The following is a 25,512-nucleotide window of genomic DNA, read 5'->3' as shown; positions in this document are numbered from 1 at the left end:
CGGGGATAAATGGGTCGGCCCCGTGGGGCTGATGAAGACTCCCGGGGGCGGGGGGGGCAGTAAATGACAAGAGTGGGCAGGATGAGAGGAAAAGAAGAGAGGAAATGAGAGTTTTGGAAGTAAGGATCAGAACGAGATTTTGAAACCTGTTTGAAAGGTTCAGTATAGAGCTAACCATCCAACTAAACGCACGAAGGAAAAGACCACAATGTTCTACTCGGAAGGTTTTAATTTTAAGAATTTAGAGAAAGAGATTGATTCCTTTGACCCAGTTTATATAAAGTATGTTCCCCAGCCATAAACAGGACGTCCACTGGAGTTCCTTGGGAAAAAATGCAGACTATTTTAGACCCATGTGGTCCATTAAGATCCCGCCCTCCTTTATGCCACCGGGGAAAGGGGGATTTGGGAAAGATAATATTTAAGGAGTTCTACAGCCTTCTGGTTAAAAAATAATGTTATGGAAAGTTAGAAATGCTTTTAAAATATCCTAGAATCTAAGCCTCACTAGACATGTCACATCGTGTGAGTATCAAACAAACAGGCACAGTGTAACGGGGCAGAGCGCTCGCTGAGTCGGGCGCTGTGCAGACTGAGAATTCTCTTCAGAAGGGTGTCGCTGTTGGCTATGATCCGAGACACGGCCACTTGGCACGAAGTCAGCGCACACGGAGGGTCTAACCAGCTCTTCTGCTGGCCGCGGTGAGAAGTTACCGCCGGGCAATGGCGACACGGGCCGGGCGCACAGCCACGTGGTCGGGCAGCAGAGACCAGACGGTCAGGTGCCTCTTGGCCCGTGTTACAGGCCGCTGGGCCTGCGGGGGCAGCAGCCTCGGACCAAGCCCTGATGTTGCCACTTAGGAGGTGGGGAGGGTAACGCTGCAGCCTCATTCTCCACCCCCCAGGGCTGGTGAGGGTCAACGACCTCAGATGCAGGAGAAGCCGGTGTGAACTTTAACTTGGCCCCAGCCATAGGAAGTCTGCCAGGGGCTTCACGTTTCACCTTCAGGGCGACCCCGTCTGTACAGAGCATGTTTGCTGATCAAGCTGGTGGCCCGTGAATTTTGTAGAACCCCACCTCGAAGTGCTGAAGCCCCGTGCAGACATGCCGACCAATGCCTCTGAGGACAGCCACTCGTGAGAGCTTTCTCCAGACCTCCAAACTGAGCACTGCTGTCCCTTTGGGAGTGCAATGCCAGTATCCCAATTTATTTTCAGTTAGTAGCTCATTTGCTTTGCAATGTCTGTTCTCCAGCTGCCTTGTCCTGAGCCTTCCCAGATGACGGGGAGCACACCTCACCCCTCTCGCGTGGCCTGCTAAAGCCTCAGCACCTGCTGGGATGGGCCACTCATGGGTGGCTTCCTTCTCAGCACTCATGGGACAGGGAACTGCAAGCTCTGCTCAGAAATAACGGCGTTAGACAAGACAGCCCCAAATAGTGTGAATGGCCGTCCTGTGTGACAGCGCATCCAAGTAGTAGGATGAGTCACAAAGAACAGTTCACTCACCAGCGACCTGATTATAAACATCTAGGAATGAACTCCAAAGCTTTCTAAATCACACTGTAGAGGTCTTGGATCAATAACAGTACATAATACTGAATCAGAGAACTTCCTATGTCAAATGATATCAAATTGATTTAAAAGTTTAGCCAGAGAGGAAATACATAGTAAGACACTTTTTTTAAAAGAATAATAATAAAAAAAGGAGCTTCCCACTGGATATAAGAATATCGTTTATGCAATAGACATTTAAAATCTGGTACTGGTACTAGAGTAGATAAATATATCAATGGCACAGAATAGAGAGGCCAAAAATAGTCTCAGATGCTCTGAGTATGGGGAGTCACGTGTAACAAAGGTGACATTCAAACGGCAGTCAGCTCATTTACATGGGCAGCCGCACCGCTGGGGGGGAACCAGGCGGATCCCTACCCCAGTCATTTAGAATAATTTCATGCAGATTAAATATCTAAATTTAATATAGTAATACATTATATATAAACACACATAAAACATAAATAGCTGCACCAGGAATAACGTAGGTGAACACTTTTGTAATCCTTGAAGAGAAAATTGGCCTTTCCGAGTACGACCGAGAACTCACGAGCCACAGGAACTGTGTGGTAATTTGCTGACTTCATTATACAAAAAACTATAACTTTTAAAAAGGAACTAGTTCCATTTTTTTAATGTCAGTATGTGACCTTACTCCTCAAACCAACCAGATAACTGAGTCACTGTGTTTGAGAAATGATGAGGCAGCTCATCACCCAGCAGACCCAGCTCAGCCTGTTGCCGGCCCATGGTTATTAACAGGATGAGACGCCTGTGTTTCTTCCTCATCCACAATAAATTCTACATGAAGAAACGAAATCCTGTGCAGGGAGCCTTTCTGATTCTTAACTTGCAGGTGCGTCACCCAGAATGTTCTACTGTTTTGATCATGGAAGAATTTCCACCAGCAGAGCCGCCGAGGTGCCATTTGCTCAGAGTGGCTGTGCGTGTGACAGGAGGCAAGTGGGGCCCACCCGGGGCCGCAGCTGGGATTAGACAGGAGAGCCAGGGCGCCAAGGCGCGGGGTGGCCGTTCGCGGCCAGCCGGGGGCTCGGTTTAAGGGCAGCCCCCCTTTCCTGGGCTGGGGACCCGTGTTTGAACACGGCGCCCGCCCCTCGGTCTGGTCGCTGGTTCGACCCCGCCCTGCCACCTCTGTCCTAGGCCTCGGCGCCCTTCTCCGTGACGTGGCATGGTGGCGCGGTGCCTGGGATCGCCGTGGAGGCCCTGAGTGTCGCGGGCGGGCTGCTGCGCCCAGGGCCGGGCGTCGTGGGCGCCGCCGGGTGCTGGGGTGACGCAGGGCGCAGACACGCCCGCCGTCCACCGAACTCGTTCGTCTCTCTGGGCTGCCGCCCGCACACGTGGCATTTCGACTTGCATGAAAGCGCATGGCAGAGCAGCGGCAGGTGGGGACAGCGCGCGGGGCCGGCGACCTGGTGGCTCCCACGGCACCGGCACCTTCCGCTGGGAGCCGAGGGTCCCACGGCGGAGATGCCCCTCGGCCCAGGCCGCTCTCCCCTCCACGCGCGCCGTCCGCGGGGTGCCGTCCGCGGGGCGATCTGGTGGGGCGCTCCCCCCGCCGGGAGGGGCGCGGGTCGGTTTCGCCTTCTGCGGAGGACGCGTGACCTCGCCCCTTCCTCTCTGGCATCCTTACCTCACCTTCTCCCCCAGTCCCGCCCCAAGGTCACCCCTCCCCTCCTGGCGGTTGCAGACCCAGTGTCCGCAATGGGGAGGCGCGCGAGTCCTCACGCGCGCAAACTCACCTGTTTCCTCGCAAGTGCACCGCTCGGACTCAGTTTTGTGCCCGAGCCCGAGGCACGTCCCGCTCGCAGCCGCCGGAGGGGCGCAGCTTCCTGCGCGGTGCGCGCCCTGCGGCCTGTGCTCTCTGCTCCCAGCTGTTCGGCCCTGGGGACCTCAGAGGTGCACCCGTGGTGACCTGTGAAGCCAGCGGGCTGTGAACTCCTCCCGACGCATTGGCAGGGAGCTCTCTGCGCATGGCCCTCCTGAGTCCCCTCTGCAGGCAGCAGGGGACACGGGCCGTTCTGCTCCGCCTTGGCCTCCTGGACGTCGGAGGCAACTGGCATATTTGCGCGGGCGACCTCAGACTTCCGTTCCGAAGCCCACAGCCTGCGAGGCTGCTGTCTCCCCAAGCCCAGCAGCTCTCCAGGCTGGTAGGCGAGACCCCTGCTCTGGCCTTCCCTGCTGGGGGACCCCAGAAAGCACGGCCTCGTCAGCGGTGCCCCAGATGTGGCTCCAATAATGTCATGCGCGGCGACGCCAGCCCAGGCGGCAGTTCGCAGCAGAGCTGTTCTGGCGAACGTTTCAAGAAGAAATGCGATGACACGAAACTGGTTAACTTAAAATCTGAGGAATGAACTAAAAACATTGTGAAAACTGCTCAATTCCCCGCCTCACCTGCTGAGGTCACCGGGACCGTCAAAGCCAGCAAGCGGGAGACAGGCCTCGCCCCACAGCGTTTCTGCTGAAAACGGGGACCCCAGCCCCCCCACCCCGCCCTCAGACGACCACACACGCACGTTCAGACTTCTCTAACTGCACACCTACTTTAAGAATTTTGTAATTTTCAAATTATTGTTTTTAGTCCAATACGTATTCTACTCTTTTCAACTTCTCTGCGTATTTTGTGATTTTTAAGCCTTTCGTCCAGCAGGTTACTCTACCGAGTAACTGTCACTTCCAGCACAGAAACGTCAGTGATTATGGAGTTTGGACGGTCGGCTTTGTCACAGCGGGGCGGGGCGATTCCTAGCTGTTCGCCGCACCCACACGCAGGTCGACAGCGGCAGGCGCGGGGCGCCGCTCCTGGGCGACGGCCTGTGGCGGGGGACGCGCACCCGGGTCCGGGCGCTGTCCCCGGGCGGGGCGCCCCGCCCCCGCCGTCGCGTGCTCGCCCCGCGGTTTCGCGTTCTGCGAGCAGCTCTGACGCGCCGCAGGAACAGACCTGCTGCCCACGGACCAGCAGCGTCGCCCTGGGCGCGAAAGCAACGCCTCGTGGCAGCTGGAACGAGCCGCCAAGACGCAGCGCGAAGCTGGCCCCCGGGGGCCGCGTCCTCGAAAGGCAGCGAGCACCGGCCGCCCGGCTGGCGGCAGCGTTCCCCCGTGTGGGGAACAGCGTTCCCTCGTGTCCATGGCTTCCATTACCCACGGTCCAAATGCTAAGTGGAAAGCTCCAGAAACGAACAACACATACGCGTTAACGCCTTTCTGAGCCGTGTGGTGAAATCCTGCTCCGTCTTACCCGGGACGTGACTCACCCCTCTGCCCAGCGACTCCACGCAGCGCCCTCGGCCTGCCCGGCTCGGAGCGGCCAGCTCGGTGACCGGGGAGACTGTCTCGCTGTCGCAGTGCTGTGCTCGTCACCCGTGCTGCGCTTCATGTGGCCCCAAGGCCAGGCTCGTGACTGTCATTACAGCGTGCTGTCGTAACTGTTCTGTTGCTATTGTTGCTGACCTCTAGCTCTGCCCATTTTATAGATCGAGCTGTATCACAGGCGTGTACTTATAGGAGAAACATGCTGGTTCTGGGGTCTGGTGTGCCCTGTGGTTTCAGGCACCCACTGGGGGTCTCGGACATGTCCCCGCGGAGATGAGGGACAGCTGTGTCGGAGAACCAAACCAAGTGGGAATGAGGGGCATCGGCGTGTAGGACATCAGGCACTCCTGCACAGGGCCTCTGCTGCGGCCACACCGCCGGGGCGGGCTGGCCACCCGCACGCACACTCCTGGGAGCACAAGGTCCCCTCCTCCGTGGCACACGCCTCTGCGGCCATTAGTTCCAGAGGGAAGGCGGAGAGAGAGAGAGGGAAGTAGCCCTTTGCCTTTCACTCCCTCAGGCATAGTGATCGGAATAGCAGTTAGCCGGAGACTTTACTGCTTCTTTAGAACCATCTACTTTAAATCTTCAGCCACCTTGGAAAATAGTACTAGGTTATAATTTAGTTGGGCAACAAGTTAACAATGTTCTCTGTGATGTCACCGGAACTCCCAGTTAAGTATCCACAGGATCAGGCGACCCCTCCCTGGAGGGGGCTTTCTGGCTCAATATGACCTTTAAAAACTCATGTCTTAAATAGTTCACCGTACAGAAATATCAGCAACGTGCAACCTAAAATCCAGACAGTGTTACAGGGACTGCCATTCTGATACAGGGTGTGGCCTGTCGGAAGCAGGTGCATCATGGAGGTCACGCCCAGGTCAGCCTTGTCCCTGAGGCCATCAACCTTTCCTCTGCAAACACTGCCTGGCTGTGAACAGCATGGGTCACCGTGCCCCTCACGGTTCACCTGCATCAACCTGGCACACACCTCGTGACCCTCTCAAGCTTTCTAGACAGTCCCATAGCTAAAAAACACTGACATGTGCTAGCGCAGCACCTCTCCCAAGAACAGCCCAAGTCAGCACTGCCTGGTGACTGGCGGAAACGCGGGGCTGTGCTTGCAGCCACAGCCCTCAGCTCGGTGACAGCAGGGCGAACCCGAGTCACTGCGGAACTCGGGAGCTTCTCAGGGAGGGGAATGGTCAACAGTCACATACTTGACCCAACCGGGAAAGTCACCTTGGAAAGGTTCGGAGTTGGCTACAAAGTGCATAAAACCAGAGTGTGGCTGGCTCTGAAGAAACCCACTGTCACTTCTGAAGATAAACTCAAAATGCACGTTCTAAGGACGGAGATTTGGTTCTAATATTTTTCACAACCAAAAAGTACAGATCTCAAGTTCTTTTACAAATCAGATGATCAAATTAAAATGGATATGAAAGCGCTTAGTGAAGCATTATATACATGGTTTTAAAACGAGGTGCTGTTTAAAAATAATTTACATGACACCGTTTGGCAAAGAGTAAACAAAATCAGTAACAATAAACCAGAAAATGTGCAAAACTTACAAAAAGGCCCAGAGAACTAAAAATAGAACATACCTTTCATCAGATTTAGAAATTAGGTATATCGCATGCTTTTTAAAATGTACATGAAACAACTTTTTTATATTGCACCTGAACAGTTTGAGAAATCCAAAACACTTTATTTTATAAATACACACTCTATGATCGGAGGCAATAGTTGGGCAGCATAAAAAAGTCCTGCAGAAACGTGCTGCTGCCGTAACCGGGACGCAGCCCTGAAGACCTGGACGAGGCGTGGCGATGCTTTGCACACTGGGCACATTGAAACCCAGCCAAGGACAGCCGCCAGGCGGCACGACCGTGGTGACCGCTGGTCCTTGGCGTCTGGGAATGAAGCGAGGGTTGCGGCTCTGAGCTCGGACTTTAGAAACAGTAAGTCTACACTCTGTTAAGTAAAAATGGATGATTTATTTTATAAAATGATGGTTGGCAGATACAGAAAAATTACTTCTCTCTTACTTTTACATACTTAAGTACCAAGCAAACTGCAACAATTGGAAGACTTCATTACATACTATCAAAAGGTATTCATTTGGTGACTTATTCAAGTTATACAATGTTAAGTAAATAAATGCACTTCAAAATACATGAAGCATAATGCAAGTATGAATGTAGTGATCTTAAATTAATGATTCCTGTAACAGAAACTAACTGGAAAACTAGGAGCACAAAAAATATTTGTCATTAGATAGAAAAGAATAAATCGAATGTTCATTGGATTACATTAAAATCATTTTAAAAAAAGAATTAAACAAGTAATTAGGATTCAAAAAGACTAAGAATATCCCAATACTACATTTTTATTTTTTGCCAGTAGAAGGAAGGACTTGGAGGCCAGTTAGGTGCGGTAGACCAGGTGCCTCCGAGACTGACTGTACCAGGTCTTCTTGGTAGGGGCTTAGAAATGAACTTCACTGTTGGGCACAGGTGAGAAAGCACGCGTATGTATCACGACGGAAATGGAGACACTACACCTGCAATGGGGCAAAAAACTTATGCGTTGCATCACGCGACGCGGCGCCTGCAGAAGGCCACAGTGGCCGCTCCTGGGCAGCTGTGCTGCACGCAGCGAGAGAGGGCGGAGGCTTTACCCTAAAACGGCACATGGGAGGCCTCTGATGACTGGACTCTCCAGAGTCAGAAATGAGACGCCTGCCAGGGAACTGGCATCATGTCTGTATCTCAACAGTAAAACGAAACAAAACAAAAACTAATATTTAAGTGCACTATTAAATTGTGTTAAAAATAGGTGATAGATGAATACATGTCATAGGAATCATATGCCAAATTATTATATCCTATACTCACAAGTACTATCAATAAATACACTCAATTCATGGCATAAGAGGAAGAACTGAGAGACTTAATTTCACATTTCAGAATTCCTGAGTCGTATCAGAGAAAAACAAGTCCTAAAAAACAAACGATACAAACCTACTCTCTAGTAGGGCAAATGACACAAACCGGGCATTAAGTTAACATCGTATTCATAGTTTTAAAGCTGAAGGCTATGGGGACAAGTGTATGTGTACTTCGGCGGAATTATAAACATGATTTTAAAGCTTGGTTTTTTAAAAAGGCGTTTTGATCAAATAAGGCCACCTGAGTGACGTCTTCACGGATGGGAAGCCCACCGTTTTAAAGGAATAACATTTTTATTTCAAAGCCTAATGACAAATATTTAAAAAAAAGGTCATTTTAATAAGATGCTTTGGTGAGACTGTAGCGGGACAGCCCCTGGACGAAGGACGACGGGGAGTGAAGCCGACGGACACGACGGGCGCGGGCTGTCCCCGGAGCCACGGCCTCCGCCACTTCCCTTTGCTCTGCACACGACACAGTGAAAGCAAAAAGGCATCTTAAGAGCACTTGAGTCCCCCGTGGGACTTGAGTGTGTGAACGGGCAGACGGCCCTGCAGCGAGGCGATGGCCGCGGGAACGCATTCAGCCTGAAGTTCACGTCCGGTTCTCCCTAGTGAGGACGAGCGAAGCGAAGTGGCCCCCCTCAAAACCGCAGACGCGAGCCGGCCGCCGTGCACCCTTCCGGGAGACCAGCGCAGCACAGGACAGCGATGCCGGCGCGACTTCCACGCACCTTTGTGAGTAGGAGGCGCATACAACTGTCCGTGGACGTTATAAATAAAGACATAGCAGAAAAATATTTAGGTTCTTTCTCTGTTCGCAAGTACCCAGAAAGCAGTTAGAAAACGCTGAAGTGCAGACCCAGAGGCCACCGCGGGCGTGACACGTGACCGCCAGGTGCCGCCAGACTGCACCACAGTCACACTCACGTGTCCAGGAGACGATTCCTGCTTTAAAAAAAACTGTGCAATTTGAAAACTGGTCCATTTCGTTTGCGCCACAGGAGGAGCAGAGCCGCCGGCGCCACGAGGGGTCGGCCGGGGGACGGGGCGTCACACGACGTTGACTCCGCCTGCGGGCGGCGCGGCCCTCTTGGCGCAGAGCGAGGCGCCGCCGGCGGGGGGCTGGGTGCCCTTCCCCAGGGAGGTTTTCAGCTCCGTCTCGCAGGCGGCGATAGCGGCGTCCAACTCCACCTGGGCTCGATGGACCACGTAAAACATGAGGCCTATGCTGACGACGATCTGTGAACAAGGGGACACAGCAGTTAGCGCTCGCGCAGGGCGGCGGGGACGCGGGCCCACATCTCAAGTCACGGTCCGTGACGTTTGCTGGGGAGGAGTGAAACTTGCCTCTGTACTCTAGAGCTTCCTTCAAGGAATAAAACACGCCTACGCTAGTGGTAACGCCACTTGAAGACGGTTCTAGACAAAGATCGCGGGAAAGCCAGCCTGGCGCGGCGACCTCAGTGAAGCCCTCAGGCCGCCCTGGCCGTCTGCACGCCACGCTCGGTGCCAGCAGCCACGTCTCCTGACGCTATTCATAACAAAGTCACGTGTGGGGCAGCTCTCAGTCGGGGACACGAGGCAGGGCAGGAGCCTGTCACGCGCCAGGGAGCTTCCACAGGCTGCTGGAACCGTGAGTGACCCTCAACTATAACCCTGTGGCACGGAGCCCACCCACGCTGGAGCGGCACCCGCGATCCAGCGTTGAGGGGTGGGGGTAGAGGCGGAGATGGGGGTGAGGTGGGCGGGGTTGGAGCTCGGCTGGGGCCACCCCCCCCCCACACGGCTCTAAACTAAGGAGGTGTTCTAAAGGTGGGCCTCTGAACCCTGCGTGTTCTGACGTGTTTGCTCTCTTTAAAAAATGATAAACCCCTTGGAGGCGGAAAGTTTGACACCTGTGGTGCACAGCTGGACGGAGTGTCAGACTGGAGAGGGTGCCCCAGACGCCCCTGCACCCCACGGTAAGGTTGGCGGGGACCGTGGCTGCAGAGCCCAGACAGCTCAGCCTGGAAGCCGGGACTGACCCAGGGCAGACCAGGAAAGGCTCGGGGACGCCGCCGGACCACAGACGCAGAGGGCCCTCTGCTTGGGTGGGGTCAGCAGTGGGACAGGGACAGGTTAGTGGCAGTTTGGCGGGGGAAGGCCGCAGACAGCAGGCTAGCCACGGGAGCCCTGGCCGGGAGGTGGGGGGCAGGGAGCTGGCCACCTCCGTGTGGTGTCCCACTTGTCCCAGGCCTGGGTCCTGGTGCCCTGGCCGCCCCCACACCCCGCATGCACAGCCCAGCGAGGGAGCGCGTCACGGGAGGGCCCGCGGCTTCTCTGCTGGAAATCACGGGGTTACCACGATCTGTGAACAAAGTGACCTATCACAAGGGGTTCCCCATGGAGGGCTTCTGCCTGCTCTGTGAGGGCAGATGGTGAGGTGAGTCTGAGGTATCCCTGGAGGGAAATGGGGCCACGGGAGGACAGAGGAAGCGGCGGGGACAGTGCTGGGCAGCGTCAGGATACCAGCTGGGGCTGAGCCACGTGCGACCAGAAGTTCCGAGTGGGTCCAGCTGTGTGACCCCCCAGAGGGGCAGCTGCGCAGCAGACGGGACCCGGGCCCACCGGGCTGGCTTTTCGGCTGGTGGGGACGGGGACAGCGGGCCCCGCCAAGGGGGGCCGCCGTGCTAGACCCAGGACGGAAGCTGGACTTCTGACGGGAACAGCTGCGGCCTTGTGCACTGCTGTGGACACCGGCCTCGCCTCAGGTGGCCCTCAGCTGAGGCTAATCTGTGCCCACTTCAGACCGCGGAAGGCCGGAAGCCCCTCCCTCTGCCAGCTGACCCTGACCTTCGCCTCCTGCCTAACTTCTCATTCTTCCATTGTCTTCTGTAAGCCGAGTCCTTCCTGAGACAAATTACACCCTAAGTAACAAAGTAGATCAAATCAGGGCAAAATGTATCTCCACTTTGTGGTGTTGTGGTTATTTTTCATAAAAATTTGCATTGCTAATATAATCTAAAAAATACCAATAGAATAGTCCAGTAATTTGAGGATAAACTAAGATAAACCCAACCCCACCAAATCTCACTAAAATTATCTTTAGAAATATAGTATTAACAACACCTCACACTAACTCAAAATGGAGTATTTGATTTAGTGACGAGTTTGAAAATAATCACTGCAGAAAGAACCTGATTGTTGTCATTCCTTTTTGCTTAAGAGAGTTTTCAACAAGTGTCGATTCAGTTCTATACTTCCATATATTTAACCCTTAAAAATGTCAATGTAGAAATATGAAGTAAAATTGAAAGAACAAAGACATAAAAAGGAAAATTTTCTTAAAATATTTTCAGTACAATCTGTTAGGTTTAAATCAGCAACGCAATACAAAAAGAAAAAAGAGGCAGCCCTTGGCCTCGAACTCACCTGTAAACAGAATACGAAATACCCGCTTACACTCTGCTCTGCGATGACGTCTTCCATGGTCCGCAGTGTGGTGCCCAGGTACGAGTTCAGCAGCTGGGTGGGCAGCAGCCCCGCCGAGGATGCCATCAGATAGCTGGGTAGGGGGAGACCCGTCATCTAGGAGAGCAGATTAGGGGGCGAGTCACCAACAAGTGCGGGTCCAAGTTCACATCAAACTGTGTGTGTGGCGGCCGGGTGCCAATGGTTGGCCTGAGCAACTGCGGACTCAGTGACCGCCCTGTGCAGCACAAGATCTCGGGGTGACTACACAACTCCTTCCTCGAAGAACTTACACCCCGAGCGCACACGCCCCAGAAACACGGCAGGAAAGGCCCCCTGACGAGGGCCTCAAAGGCAAAGGAAGTAAAAGCAAAAATAAATGAATGGGACTACATCAAACTAGAATGCTTCTGCTCAGCAAGATAAAGAGACAGCCATCTGAATGGGAAAATATATTTGCAAGCAACGCCTCCAATAAGGGCCTAATATACAAAATATACAAAGAACTCATACAACTCAATAACAAAAAAAAACAAACAATCCAATCAAAAAATGGGCAGAGAACCTGAACAGACACTTCTCCCTAGAGGACATAAAAATGGTCAACAAACATTAAAAGATGTTCAACATCATTAGCTATTAGGGAAAGGCAAATCAAAACCACAATGAGATACCATCTCACACCCGTTAGAATAGTGGTTATCAACAGGATGTGTAATAACAAGTGTTGGAGAGGATGTGGAGAAAAAGGAACCCTCACACACTGCTGGTGGGACTGCAACTAGGTACAGCTACTATGAAAAATAGTATGGAGGTTCCTTCGAAAACTAAGAATTGATCTACCATATGAACCAGCAATCCCTCTACTGAGTATTTACCCCAAATACTTGAAAACTCATATGCGAAAAGATATTTGCACACCGCTGTTCGTAGCATTATTCACAGTGGCCAGTAACCGAAATGTCCTATGATAGATGACTGGCTAAAGAAGCTGTGATACATATACACAATGGAAAATTACTCAGCCATAAGAAGGGATGAAATACTGCCATTTGTGACAACATGGATGGACCTCGAGATAATCATGCTAAGCAAAATAAGCCAGACTGAAAAAGTTGAAAACTACATGGTACCACTTACCTGTGGTATAGAAACCTAAAGGCGACAAATAAACAGGACAAACAGAGACTCATGGACATAGACAATAGACTAGTTGTCACCAGTGGGTAGGGAGGAGGGGAAGAGAGGAAGTAGATGGGGGAAAGGGGGTCAAATATGTGGTGACATTAAAGAATTAAAATAAATAAATTTTAAAAAATAAACACATTTTACAACAGAAAGTATTGCTCAAAAGAGTAACTACCAACAGCTCGAGACATCACAGTACATGTCAGAACCGTGTCTGATTTCAAGTGTGTGGTGTGCATCCTCCGGAACTCTGGCTCAGTCACTGACCCCCTCCCTGAATGACTGTTGACCCAGGGACGTCAGGTATGACCTTCTGCTCTGCAGACTGTGACATGGTCTACAGCATGGACACGAGGATCTTCCAGGCTGTGGTTTATGTTCTTATTTTAAATTTATTTTAGGCTTCAAAGATTCAACAGTAATTGGAATATATTTTGCTATGTGGATTTGTTTAAGAGATCATATAGTCTTGACTTTTTATGTTTTTCTATGACCAAAGTGAAAAGAGACAATGATTTTTACAGTCTCCTGTGGAATCTCTTTGGAAGTTGCAAGCACCAATATGAATAGTGTTGTCCATAACAACCAATGACCATGTACTAATTTTGAATTAAAGGTAACATTTCACCGGCGGTAACTTTAAACTGTGTTATTCCAGCTATCTCCAAGGGGACATCTTAGAGGAGACTTACGAGATAACTTAACGCTCACTAACTACAGAATGGGATGTTACTTGTGCGCACATTCGGAGTTTTTAACTTTATCAACAGCTTCCTTCTCCATGGCTACAGGTGTCTATCTCCTCCTACGCTTGCATCGATGGTCCTTTCTTACTGAACCAGTTTCTTTTTCCAGCAATTGATAAAAAGGAGAACTTGAAGTTTCCAGGCTACAGATAAGATTTGCTATGTTTGAATCAGAAACAGCATGTCTACCTCTAGGAGTGCTGAGGATTAAATCAGTTAATGCATCAGAGGGCACATGGGAATCACGGCATTTAGTGGCAGGAGAGAAGCCACAGAGGTTGGCTTAAGGGTTTGGAATTTATCCAGAGAGGAAAAGAAAACCCACTTGGCCGTTTCCTGCAGGAGAGTACAAAAATCAGATTTGCGTTTCTTTGTTTTTCTGTTCTCCTCTTTTTTTTTTATTTTTATCACATTTATTGAGGTGACACTGGTTAATAAAATCATATAGGTTTCAAGTGTAAAATTCAATAATATATTATATGTGTATTGTATTGTGTGTTCACCAACCAAAGTTAAATTTCATTCCATCAGATCTTTCTGAAAGATCTGTCTAGACGGAGAAGATTGGGAAGCCTTGGCCCAGAGCAGGGAGGCCAGGTTCAAGGCCAGTGCCTGACCCAGACGGTGAGAATGTGAGGGCGGAAGCAGTCAGGATCTGGCCAACGACTGACTAGATGTGGGGGTGACAGAGAGGCAGTCAAGTGCCAGAGCCATGAAGACTGCTCCTGGACACTCGAGCTCTCTCCCTGCCAAGCACCTGCATCGCCCCTTCGAACTAACTGTGGCTATGCGACTTCTCCGGGCCAGTATAAAGTGACTGGAACTCCAGTGTGCAGCTCACCAAGTCACCGTGGCCACGTGAAAGATGCTGGCTGTCAGCCTGATCCTAGAGCCTCAGAGACTCCCCACCCCTTTCCCGAACCAAGCTGGACATGCACCTGTGTCAAGCAGGTGAACAAACCTCTGCTTTTCAACCCTCTGAGATGTGGGAGTGGTCACTGCAGCATAATTTAGCCCATCTTGGCTGAAACACTAAGAAATGGTGATCTCGGATATGTGTCCAGACGAGAACAGTATTTAGAAACACACACTAACTGCAAATCTACAAATCTGTCTTCATGGGCAGGAATACACCAAAAACAGAGGAAAAAATCTTTTGAGTATTTCCCAGTAGAAACAGTGGGTGCATTTTTAAAAGACGAAAAAATTAAATTCATATTTGGGAAATTATATTTCTTGCGACCTAAGAATTGATACCACAAAGGTTATGCACTTATTTTCTATTCAGAGTTTCGGAAGTGGACTGCCAGGCTGCTTGCCCCTTTCTACAATACCTGGGAGAGGAGAGAACGATGGTTAGGAACAGGTGAGAAGCCAGGGAGACCCCCCTCTCCTCCTCATGCACATTCACTTTCTACAGTCAGCTCCTGCCTGTAAAAGGAGGACTGAGCGAGGCCGTCTCCCTCCCAGGCCTGAGCCTCCTGACCCTCCGCTTCCTCTCTGGGGAGAGCGCAGACACATTGTTCTAATCACGGGCACTGAGAAAAGGAGTTTTCACTGGAATAGGGAGAAAAGAGTAACGTAAAGTATAGGAAGGGGAGAAGACAGCGAGGAGGGTGCTGGAACGGGCCGCTGGGGGCAGAGCGGGTGGCCGTGGGGACTCGCGCCACAGCAGACGCTGCCCGCGCGCCCTGGGCGGACTCAGGTACCTGCGTGGGCTGAAGAGCTGCTAAGCAGAGAGATGGGAACCGCAGACGCGAGCCAGATGTAACAGAGCCAATCCACGGGCGGCACGGCCCGCCCTGCCTGGCGCTGAGTGCGTCCCACAGCCCGGGGCGCCATCCTGGGCTCAGACCCCAGCTCCCCCACGCCGTGGGCGGGTGACCCGCAACCTCGTGGACAACTGAACCCCCGTTCCTTCCTCAGTAAAACGGTGCCAAGAATACCTATTTTAAGAGGCCATTTTTCTCTCTCTCCTTTTCTCTTGAACCCACAATGCCAAAGGAGAGTTGTCCCTGGTCAGTCTCAGTTCCAACTACATAATTACTTTAACCCATTTCCCGTTTAGAAAAACAAAGTGCAGCTGCCGGCGTTAATTTAACTTTACATAAACACGCTCTTCGAGGCTGAAGTAAATCTGACTGGTTTTCAACATGAAAATATAAAACTTGTTCTTGGAGTTATTTCTAAACAGAACTTATCTCTAATCCTGATGCAACAGAAATGTATATATAAATCGACTCATCAAATGAACCCTCGGCCAACAGCCGTTGGAGAAGGATGTTAAACATCACACGTAGGAACGCTACGTTTCCTAGGATTTGACATTTTCAGCGATGGAGAATCACTGTATTTTGTAAACAGAAATACCACTACCCAAAACAGAATGCCATATGTGTAATGATGACGCTTGTTCACAAAGACTATTGAGAATGCTAGAGCCATGCAAAAGTGATAATAAAAGTGAGATATTTCACAGCAACCTTTGGGGATGAAGTTAGAACTGTGATTGGCAAGTAATCTCGGGGTGACCGCTGCAGCCACACGCGCCCCGGCCAGTGTTCTCAGGCAAACGGAAATGGGTTAATTGCCAAGTACAAAGTATAGCTTGTTACTTACCTAATAATGTTAAAGAGACACTATCAAAAAGACGCGATAATTAATAAATAGATAACGAGTCCTTTTCCTCCTCATACCCCCAGGACTGCACTAGGCACTAAGTATACGGTGAAGAAACAGAGCTGGGGGTTGAGGTGCTGTCAGCAGACTGCAGGGCCACGTGGGACTCCACCATTTATTTACTACCTAGGTGACCCTGGGTGGCGACAACGGTAATGGCAACTAAAGCCAACATGGGAATGTCTGTTAAACCAGGTCTGTCGCATGTTATTTATCTGACGTCATCTTCTCAGTAATCCTATGAAATAGGAACCACTACTTTCCCCATTTTCCAAGTAAGCAACTGGACCGCGGCCAGCAGAGTCAAAGCGGACAGCAGGGCTCCCCTGCGCCAGCCTTGTGCGCGTCACCGTTAGACGATATTCTACAACAGACACAAAATCACCTGCAGGGCTGGCGTAAAGGTTAGCAACAACACATGCAAAGAACCTAGGAGAGTGGGCACACAGGTGGATAAGGAAAGGAACAAGGATACAAGCTATACCGGAGAACAAAGCAAACTAATGGAATGAAACTATCCACGCTCCTTCATCCCAACCCTCTTTCAAAGTCTTAGGACAATCGTCTGTTATTACCCAATCTTGGGTCAAAGTTCATGTGTACATGTTGTACTACAGGAGATTGTGATACAGAAATTCAAGGCTGAGACCATACCAAACTACAGTGAGCACCAAACTGTCTCTACAGATAACCCCTATCTGATTCCAGGCCTCTATCAAATCTCATTCTAGTCACTGATGTTGGTTAGAATCAACACAACATCTGAAAAGGTATATCAAAAGAAGAAAAAAATCAATTTCATCACAAAGAGGTAGGATGTTTGGAATCATTCTTAGGACAAAATAAGCAAGTTTCTGGAGACAAAGTGATTTATTTTTGAAACAAAACAATGTCAGAACCACTAACAATATAAAATGCAAACAGTCCTGTGGGTTTGAAGGCTATCGCTTTACTTTCATAGTTTTCCTTACGTCTAGCTGAAGGGCTGAGTTCCTGCAAAGCTCCCTAGGAACTTTTTGTAGAATAATTTCATTTGGTGAACTCAGCAATCTAGTTCAACGCCTTCACCTGAGAAAAGAGGAAGGCAAAGGCAGACAGCATTAGTCATTTGTTTCAAAGTCACCAAGTTTGTGAAGACGGACCCTTCCTTCCAGTTGGATGGTCTCACCTGCAGCACTTCTCTCCCTCCGTGGGCTGCAGAAGACGCAGGCTCGAGAGAGGGATTAGGCCCAACAGGCAGAGCATAAGGATATGGGGGCAGAAGAGTCCGTAGGTGTGTGAAGAAAACAAATACATGCTCACTGGGCAACAGTTACCGTCCTGTTTTGTTTTAGTCACTACCTAGCAATTTCAACATGAAGTTCTTTCACAGATTTAACAGGAGGATTTCCCCCCTTTACACTGGATTAGAGCAAACCACTTGATGAAGAATGGGCCTATTACAACTAGGAGACTCAAAAATAGAGTCTACAGCTCCCAGCTCCACTGTTTACCCAGACACTCCTTCAGCTCCGTCAGTAAAAAGAGCCAAAACCCTGGCTGGATCTAAGCAGAAGACAGAGAAAGCTGGAACCGCGAAGCCCTTACTCCCTGGACGAGTGGACATTTCCATCACCTGCGCTCACAGTGACAGGGGCTGTTCATTTTTAAGCAAACTCATGCCAAGAGGGGCCGTCCTCCTTCCGCCGGATCACCCACCAAGGGCCCAACTGGGACCAGCTTGACTGGAAGTGACTAACTTCTGTCACTTCGCCGCAGGCAACATGTGAGGGAGCGCTCCAGCACGGACGTGGAGAGGGACGCGCCGGGCGACAGACTCACCGAGAACACTGCGTTCTGGAGCCCAAACGGGATGGGGGTCAGCCTGGCCAGCGCCACCACTTTGAGGCCGCCTGCTCCCTCTACGACGCGGATGACGGCGCTCAGCCTCTCGCTGCTCTGGATCCTGGCGGCCACCCGGGCGGCCAGCAACCGCCTGCAGACCACGTGGGCGACGCAGGTGCCGAGCAGGACGCCCACCACCATCAGCCCCATGCCCAGCACGAAGCCGTACAGGTAGCCGGCGGCCACGTTGAGCACGATGTAGCCCCAGCCGCAAGGGAACGAGACCACGACGAAGCCCAGGACGAAGAGCAGGACGCCCAGCAGCGGGTCCAGGCCCTCGGCCCAGAGCAGCAGGTGCTGCAGCGAGCGGCGGGCCAGCGCCAGCGAGGCCAGGCACAGCGCGCCCAGCACGCAGGCCAGCGCCAGGCTCCGGCACAGGCAGGCGCCGCCCGGGCAGCCGCAGCGCGCGCGCCGCACCTCGCCCACCGCGCCGCCGGCCCCGCGGCCGCCCGCCGAGGCCGCGCCCCCAGCCGGCAGCTCCGAGGCCGCGGGCGGGCCGGGGCGCCCCGGACGCGCAGGGCCCGGCAGCTCGGAGTCGGCGCGGCCGGGGACGGCGCCGCCGGGGCTCGGCAGGCCGCGGCCTCAGCCGGCCTGCCCCTGCGCCGCGGCGCCCGCCAGGCGGCGGCCCTTCATGGCGCCCGGCGCGCCCGGGGGCGGAGGAGGCCCCGACAAGGCTCGAGGACTGGGCGGCGACGAGCGGCCGGCGGAGGAACGGGCCCGCGGAAAGTGAGAAAGTCCGCTCCCAGCGGCCGAGCCCCTTTCCGGCCGGGGGCGGGGCCTCGGGCGCTCGGGGCGGGGCCTCGGGCGTGCGGGGCGGGGCCAGAGCGGCGCTGGCGCCCGGCCCCGCCCCTCGCGACGCACGGCCCCGCCCCGGCGTGTCGCGCGGCGGTCTGCTGAGGTAGGCGCGCGCGCCTCCCTCGGTGCCCGGTGCCCCGGCCGCCCGGCCTCCCCTCGGACCCCTCAGACCCAGCCGATCGCGGGCCGTCTCCGTGTGCCCTCTGACCCGGCCGGCCGCACGCGTCCGCGACTCCCTTGGCGACACTTGGCGCTGAGGAGGGTCCGCGAGGTTCCGCGCGGGTCCGGGTTACGAAGGCCCCGGTACAGTGCCCTTCACAGCCCTGGGGCCCTTGCGAGTGGACACTGGGCCGCAGGCCGGTGCTTCGGGCCGGCTCTCCCACCTGGGGTCCCGGGACCCCCACGCCCGCGGTCACCCGGGAACCGTGGCCGTCCGCGCAGACCCCGTGCCGCGGCGGTCGGGGGCCCCGCGAAACGGACCCTGGACCCTGGGCCGCGCGGTTAACAGGGCGTCGCCGAGTCCCCGTCTCCTTAAAGCTCAGAACGAGGGTGATAGCGCAGCTCGGGCCCAGTCCGCGTCCCCACACTCCCGCCCGTCCCTGTGAGCGTGTCGCCCCGTGGGTGACCTCCGCCAACTGCCTGTCAACCTGTCCGGGACGCTGGGCTCGTCTGCGGGTCAGGAGACCCCTCGCGCCCCGCCGCCCCTCTCCGCTGAGGCTCGGCCCCCGGGAGCCCCCCACAGCGCCCTCGTCGCCTCCGCGCAGGTCAGGGTTCCCTGCCGTTCCCACGCCGCCCCTTGCGCAGCTGCCAGCACAGCTGTCCGTTGTGTTGAACCCTCCAGACAATTTCCTCACGGCCGGCCCTCCTCTCACCTACGAAGCAAAAACACTCGGCAGATGTTTGTCGGCTGAGTACATGATCGCACGCTCAGGGAACGTCACAAGGCAGGAAAACCGGACAGGACGCTGAGGGCCTTGTCTGGGCAGGAGCCCGCGAGGGCTGAGGGGGCGATCTCGCGGAACCAGTGAGCAGCATCTGCGGGCTTGGCAGCTGAGCGGGTTGGAAGAAAGGGAGGGCTCGCAGGACCCCCGGGGTTCTTACTCTGGGTAGTAAGTAGGTAAGGGGGCCACTGACCAAAAGAAAAGACAGACCGATTGGAAAAGATGAAGTAGTTAGAAATGATGAAGTCTTGGTAGTGACACTTGAAATGTCTGGCACAATTCAACTGTGGCGTTCCAGTGAGTAGATGAAAGTATGGATAAGGAGGGAAAGTTTCGTCATCGGTGTGTAGCAGTTAGAGCCATGGTTCAGGACGAGTGAATGGTGGGTGTGCCAAATACTTCCTGTCCCCTTTCGGGTATGTGGCAGGGTTGCCTTTCCTGACCTTGTGGTTGGGATGAGCGACATGGCATTCTATCTGTGAATTGTGAGCATGTCATTTGATTGCTGATGCAAGACCTTTCAGAACTCTTTCCTCTTTGCCATGGCAATCAACGAGGTTCCAGAGAGTGTGTGCTCTGTCAGCCTTGGTCTAGGAGGGACAGTGATGCGGAGCAGAATCCCATCCACCTGTGACGGATATTTAGAGAGTCAGACGCAACCTTCGTTGTTTTAAGCAACTAAGGTTTGAGCGTTTTATTTGTTGCCAGAGTAGGTCTCTGTCACTCCTGACTCATGTGAATGAGGAAAAGAATGAAACCATAGGGATTCAGGTGTGCTCAGTAGACTATTTTGTATGCGAGAAAGAGAGACCCAGAGACTACCTTCATGAAAAAGGTAGAAGCAGGAGTAGTTCTATAGATATGAGAAGCTGTTAGGAACCAAGGCACCTCCACAGAGAAGCTGTTCTCTCGTTTCTTTCCCGTTGTATCTGTTCTTCTCTGTGTCTTTGATCAATCTCACATTTCCGGCTGCTAACTACTTCTCATTTTCTAATCCACATTTTGGAAGAGGACAGTCCAGTTGCAAGAGTCTTGCTCTAAGCCATGTCTAGAACCCCCCCACCAGCCTGTGGTCGGGCCACTCTCATGTCAGATGCTCACCCCGATCCAAGCAGTGCCACTCCTGTGCAGAATGCCACCCAACTCTGCTGAACGCGGGAGTCACCCCGCAAAGGTGTGGCGTGCAGCCCGCTGAGGGAGCGCCGTCTCAGTGTGCCATTCCCCCATGGCACCCGCTCTGGCCTCAGAGCTTAGCTGCAAGTAGCAGTTGTGGTCCTTCCAGCCTCAGCATACTCTCAATAATGTGGGACCCCCACCCCACCCCCTCAGTACACAGGACTGTACAGATACATCATGAAGAAGAAACTGGGACTGGCTGAAACCACAGAGTAGAAAGCAAAGTATATATGAGTCACTTGCCTCTAACTATGTTAAATGCATAATAACGTGTAGTGAGGTTTTGATTTTAGTTTCCCATTTCTCCCAGCAGCCATTGTGCCTCAGGAGCTGTCTCTGTTCCGTTCTCTCTCTCTTTGATTATTGTCCTCCTTAAAGTGTCCAGGTTCTGTTGACCCTTTTCTCGCATTTTATGATGTTCTCTCCTCTTGCAGAGTTGTTGAGATGGTCAGCTTCCTGTACTAACCCTTCCTTAACATTTTGCAATTTTTGAGTATTTGTAGCTCTGCCAATAGCATTTCTAAGAAAGTTGCTTTCTTTGATTTTCACTGCTAATATATACAGTGCATTAAGTTCTGTCATTTCGGGAGCCCATTAACCCTGCGTGTCTTGCACTGGAGGACAAGGTGGGATGAGGGAAGGTAAAATGGTGTCACTAGAAGAGGAGCTTTCAGACCCGGGTCTGAACTGGAAACAGATTCCTCGGATGGACAGAAACGTTATGCTTTCTTTAACAGCAGTCATCGCGGCCTGCCTTCTGCTGCGGCCTTCAGGAACTGTTCTCGCTCACCGTTTCATGCTCACAGGTCATGTGGGAAACCAAAGCTCCATGATACGTTTGGTCACTGCTGCAGTTGGAGGAGGTTAATAAGTAGCTCCTTCTCCTCACCACCTAAGTCCTGAGGTAACTGAGAGACACGCCAGTCAGGGAGATGGAGATCACAACTTTAGCACTGGTCGGCGTGGCAGGGCCCGCGTCTTAGCATGGGAGCCCAGCACCGGGCTGCTGCCAGGCCGGCCCTTCGCGCCGCCCACTAGGGGGAGGTTTGCGCTTTGAGCCACCAGCTGTCACAGACTACCAGGTCATTTACTCCACGCCTTGTGGAGGAGTAAAGGGGTGGAGGGCAAGAAGTCAAGGAACTCAGATAACTCTGTTTGATAACAGAGTTTTAAATATAGTTATAAGAAAATAATAGTAACTATAACAGTGTTTAACAATGACTCCCAAACTGTAGGAAGATATTATTTTATTCCTTTAAGGTAAGTAATAGCAAGCACAATTAGGAATTTAAAAATCAGTAAAGTTAATGTTTATTTTCCAGCCTATGAAGACGGCGAATGCTTTAATTAGATGCATGACTTACGTCGATTTCACCAGTGAGCTATTCAGTTTACAAGACATGCAGTTAGGAGAGTTAAAGTTTTTGAAAGTTGTCATACACCGTTAGTTCGCCCCCATTCCATTCCTCCATCTCGCAGAAGTACACTTACAGCTGGACACACAGCCACCCAGCTGAGATACCAGCACCCGGTGTCGCAGCAGAGGCCCGCCCCGTGAGGGCATCCTCACCCGTGGGATGGCAGAGTAGACGTGGTGTGTGCAACTCCAGCCTCACTGCTGGAGCAAGGAAATGCCTTGCTCTTTTTCCTGCTTCTTGGGCTGAGATGCGGCGTGGCAGAGACCGGTGGCCCGGGACCTTCAGTGTTCTCGTGGGGGCAGAGCCATTCATCACCGAGCTGGACTGCAAGGCGGCAGAGAAATAAGCCTCGACCTCATGCAGTCACTCTGCTTTCTGGTTCTCTTCTTTATATCAGCTTCATAGTTATGGTAAATGTACAAATATTTATGCCTGAATTAAAGATACTTGTTAAACTACTCATTAGAAAGAAATCTGTGTAATTACCTCTTGTGGCTAATTACAGGCTCTCAAAAGTTGTCCACCCGGAACCTATGTGTGTGAGCTCGTGTGGGAAAGGGGTCTTTGAAGATGTGCTCAAGGACCTAGAGGTGAGATCATCCAGAGTTCACTGGGTGAGCCCTGAATTAAAGGAGAAAGAGGAGAATGCAGAGTAGGAGGAGGCCGTGTGAGGGGCAGAGGTGGAGTGTCTGAGCTGAGGAAGTCCTGGGGCCACCAGGGGCTGGGGGGTGGGCAGCGGGGACTCCCCCCTTGAGCCCTTGCTGCAAGTGAGATTGGGCAGTGGTCTCTGGGAGCGTGGCTCCGCCCACGCCCCGGTTCAGACTCCTGGCCTCCAGTGCTGTCCGGGATTAAATCCTGTTGTTTTAAGCCGCCTGGTTTCTGATAATTTGCTGCGGCAGCCCTAGGAGACTAACGGAGCTACCTCCTGAGATAAAGACGTTGGACATAGAGAAATAAGATCATTTCTTGTATTGTGAAATACCGACAGGAGCATAGCGTGCTAATGTAAAAACGGCTCGTGCAGTCATTTAAGACATTTCAGAAGTGTGTCAGCCACAAAGGTGCAGGCAGGTGAAAATGAGAGAGTCTCCTCGGGAAGGAGTTATGAACACAGACAACACTGCTTGACTCACTTTTAAAAGAAACTAAAAAGGAACTTCATTTCAGATTATAGGACACTTGGCAATGGGAAATTCACCCACTGAGTTGGACAAATAAGTTTGACCATCTAAGAAAATCTGGCACACAGTTTGTCCCATAGTGATCTATCTCTCTGAGCAGTATCATAAAAACTGTTACCAAAAAAAAAAGTTTCCTTGTATTTCTAAGGCAGTTTACTTTATAAAATAATTTCTTTAAATAAAACATCAACTGTTCAGTTAAATGTTAATAATTGATGACTTGAGAAATATACTAGAAAGAAAAGAATTCGAAAGCTTTATTCTTAGGAAACATTACCACTCAATGATCATTTAAAATGGAACAACATTTTAATGTCTGGAAAAAAAGGACTTAAAGGGGCAAACATTTTATGTATCTTTTAATAATATTAAGAATTAATAAAAAAGAGTTAAGTACCAAGAAATCATATGAATACTTTTAATGTGATTTTTGTTAATTCCTTTGTGTTTTTTTTGAGAAACAGTCCTATAATGAATTGCTAAAATAAAGGGGAATATGCCTTGAATTATTTAATAAATATCAACAGTTACAGAAACTAATACTGCTGTGCATAACAAAACTACTTTAGTATTTAAAAAGAAACATTAGGGGTAAGTAGTTTTCCTTGATTTGCACATATGCACAAAATTCAACCTAACTCCTTTTCAAATGTAATACATGTGACTAGAAGTTAGAATTATTATGGATCTGGATTCCTCTTTTTGTATCTTTGTTATCTTACAAGTAGATGAAATAATATTCCCTTCTAACTAGTGAAAATCACTATCAGGAAACCTTTTAAAAATCTACTTAAAGAGAATTTTTCTAGAGTAAGAAGATTTGTTTACAATTCCTCTCCATATCCCAAGTTTAAAATATACTTTTTATATTTGGCAACCCATAAATAGGATCTCTACTTCAAAATTACATTTTCACTGGCACCATTTCTGATGTTAAAACAACATAGCTTGGTCCCGTGCTCACACAGAAAGAATGCCCTCAACTTTGTTCCTTTTGTTGAGTTTGGACTTTGGTGTGAGCGATCCAAGACTCTCCCAATGTCATCTTCATGCTAGTGTGACAGACTACAGTGCCCTAAAGAATGACTTCTTTTTGGGTTTTATAGGTAAACTATGAAACAATGTGGTATCTATTGACTGTTACCGGCAAATGTCTTCTGGAACCCAAGATCCTCACTAGATTCTTTTATTGGGAGGGGCATCTTCCTTAACTACTCCCACCGTCTTCAACTGGTAGTGGTAATGAGAAAATCTGATTCTGCACCCCTCCCCCCCCAATATCTCAGTCTGTTTCATGATATTTCTTACTTTAACTCACTTAATTTTTCACTCAATGCTGAATTCATACGATATTCTCTTTTATGTTAGGCTGCCTTATTTTGACACACAAAATGAGGACTTACTTCCTAAGAGGTATATACTAAAAATATGCATAAAAATACTGGGTGGAAACACACCAAAATGCTTTCCTTTAGATGTCGGATTTGTGAGTGATTTTTAAAAATCTCAGTGCTTCTATCCTTTCAACTTTCTACAATAAAAATTTAATTGATTTTGATGTTTGTTTATTTTCACTTTAAGGTTTTGGCTATCCTAAAGACGTAAATAGGCGGAAGGTGGGGCGTCGGTCACTCATCCTGAGCGCACCTGGGCGGCAGCGGTTCGCAGGCCCAGCTGGCGGCCGGATCCCAGCATGCCCTCGCGAGGACCTGCAACTCGGCGCGCGTCCCGGCCCGCGGTGCAGCGAGAGCCGCCGTCTCCTCGCCGGTCCACGGTCCACGAGGCACGCAGGTAGGAAGACGCCACCATCCAGACGTTCTACTCAGTCCACATTCATTTTAAGAAATATTTGCAATAATGTTGAGAAACCATAGTCCCAATGGGGAAAAGAATCAAATGGTATCGCCGACAGAAAGCGATAATTTATAACCTCATTGGGAAGGGTAGCATGAAATTCATGTTCAAAGAAATTAAAACAGCCAGGAGCACTTGTTTATTTTAAACACGATTTAGGTCATGGAAAATGACAGAATCAGTTTTCTGTTGATGTTGCTGTTTTTCACTCTGACTAAGGTTTTTGTTGGGCTAAAAGCCATTTTGTTTCTTGGAGTGAATATTCTTTCATATTGTTTTAGCCAAGTTTTCATGTTGATGTTTTCAAATAAAATAGCTAAGTAGAGAAACATGAAACCAGTAATATTTCTTTCCAGGTGT

At 51.0% G+C, this 25,512-nt stretch overlaps 2 protein-coding genes across 3 annotated transcripts in view; one reads left to right on the top strand and one right to left on the bottom strand.

Annotated features, from left to right (window-relative positions):
* Nucleotides 1–6,864: 6,864 nt before the first annotated feature.
* On the bottom strand, nucleotides 6,865–22,263 carry TMEM64 (transmembrane protein 64). The gene is made up of 5 exons (XM_036233277.1): nucleotides 22,191–22,263; nucleotides 19,537–19,632; nucleotides 17,725–18,368; nucleotides 11,252–11,407; nucleotides 6,865–9,079 (listed from the first exon to the last, which is right to left on the bottom strand). Exons 1-5 carry the CDS (start codon nucleotides 22,261–22,263, stop codon nucleotides 8,891–8,893), a joined length of 1,158 nt encoding a protein of 385 aa, XP_036089170.1. The 3' UTR covers nucleotides 6,865–8,890.
* NECAB1 (N-terminal EF-hand calcium binding protein 1) overlaps nucleotides 18,704–25,512 on the top strand; it is a 77,677-nt gene continuing 70,868 nt past the window's right edge. The window contains exons 1-5 of one of the 2 annotated variants that reach the window (XM_036232742.1): nucleotides 18,712–21,603; nucleotides 22,022–22,527; nucleotides 22,623–22,707; nucleotides 24,405–24,711; nucleotides 24,880–25,089. In XM_036232742.1, coding sequence (XP_036088635.1) covers nucleotides 24,660–24,711; nucleotides 24,880–25,089 — 262 coding nt within the window. In that variant the 5' untranslated portion in view covers nucleotides 18,712–21,603; nucleotides 22,022–22,527; nucleotides 22,623–22,707; nucleotides 24,405–24,659. Of the gene's footprint in view, nucleotides 22,528–22,622; nucleotides 22,708–24,404; nucleotides 24,712–24,879; nucleotides 25,090–25,512 lie in introns of both variants that reach the window. The other variant, XR_004954550.1, reaches the window with a different exon arrangement.

This window comes from Rousettus aegyptiacus, unplaced genomic scaffold, assembly GCF_014176215.1.
Source record: "Rousettus aegyptiacus isolate mRouAeg1 unplaced genomic scaffold, mRouAeg1.p scaffold_m13_p_15, whole genome shotgun sequence".
Taxonomy (NCBI): Eukaryota; Metazoa; Chordata; class Mammalia; order Chiroptera; family Pteropodidae; genus Rousettus; species Rousettus aegyptiacus.
Note: the sequence above shows the minus strand (reverse complement) of the source record. Positions and strands in the feature narration are given on the sequence as shown.

Bases quoted from the DNA above. Each gene is read 5' to 3' on its own strand.
- TMEM64 (XM_036233277.1), bottom strand. From the start codon at position 22,263: ATGCCCTCACGGGGCGGGCCTCTGCTGCGACACCGGGTGCTGGTATCT. The intron at 11,408-17,724 runs GTGAGTCTGTCG...CTGCTCTCCTAG, and splicing joins TCCAGAACGCAGTGTTCTCG to ATGACGGGTCTCCCCCTACC. The intron at 9,080-11,251 runs GTGAGTTCGAGG...CCTTGTTCACAG, and splicing joins ATTTCGTATTCTGTTTACAG to ATCGTCGTCAGCATAGGCCT.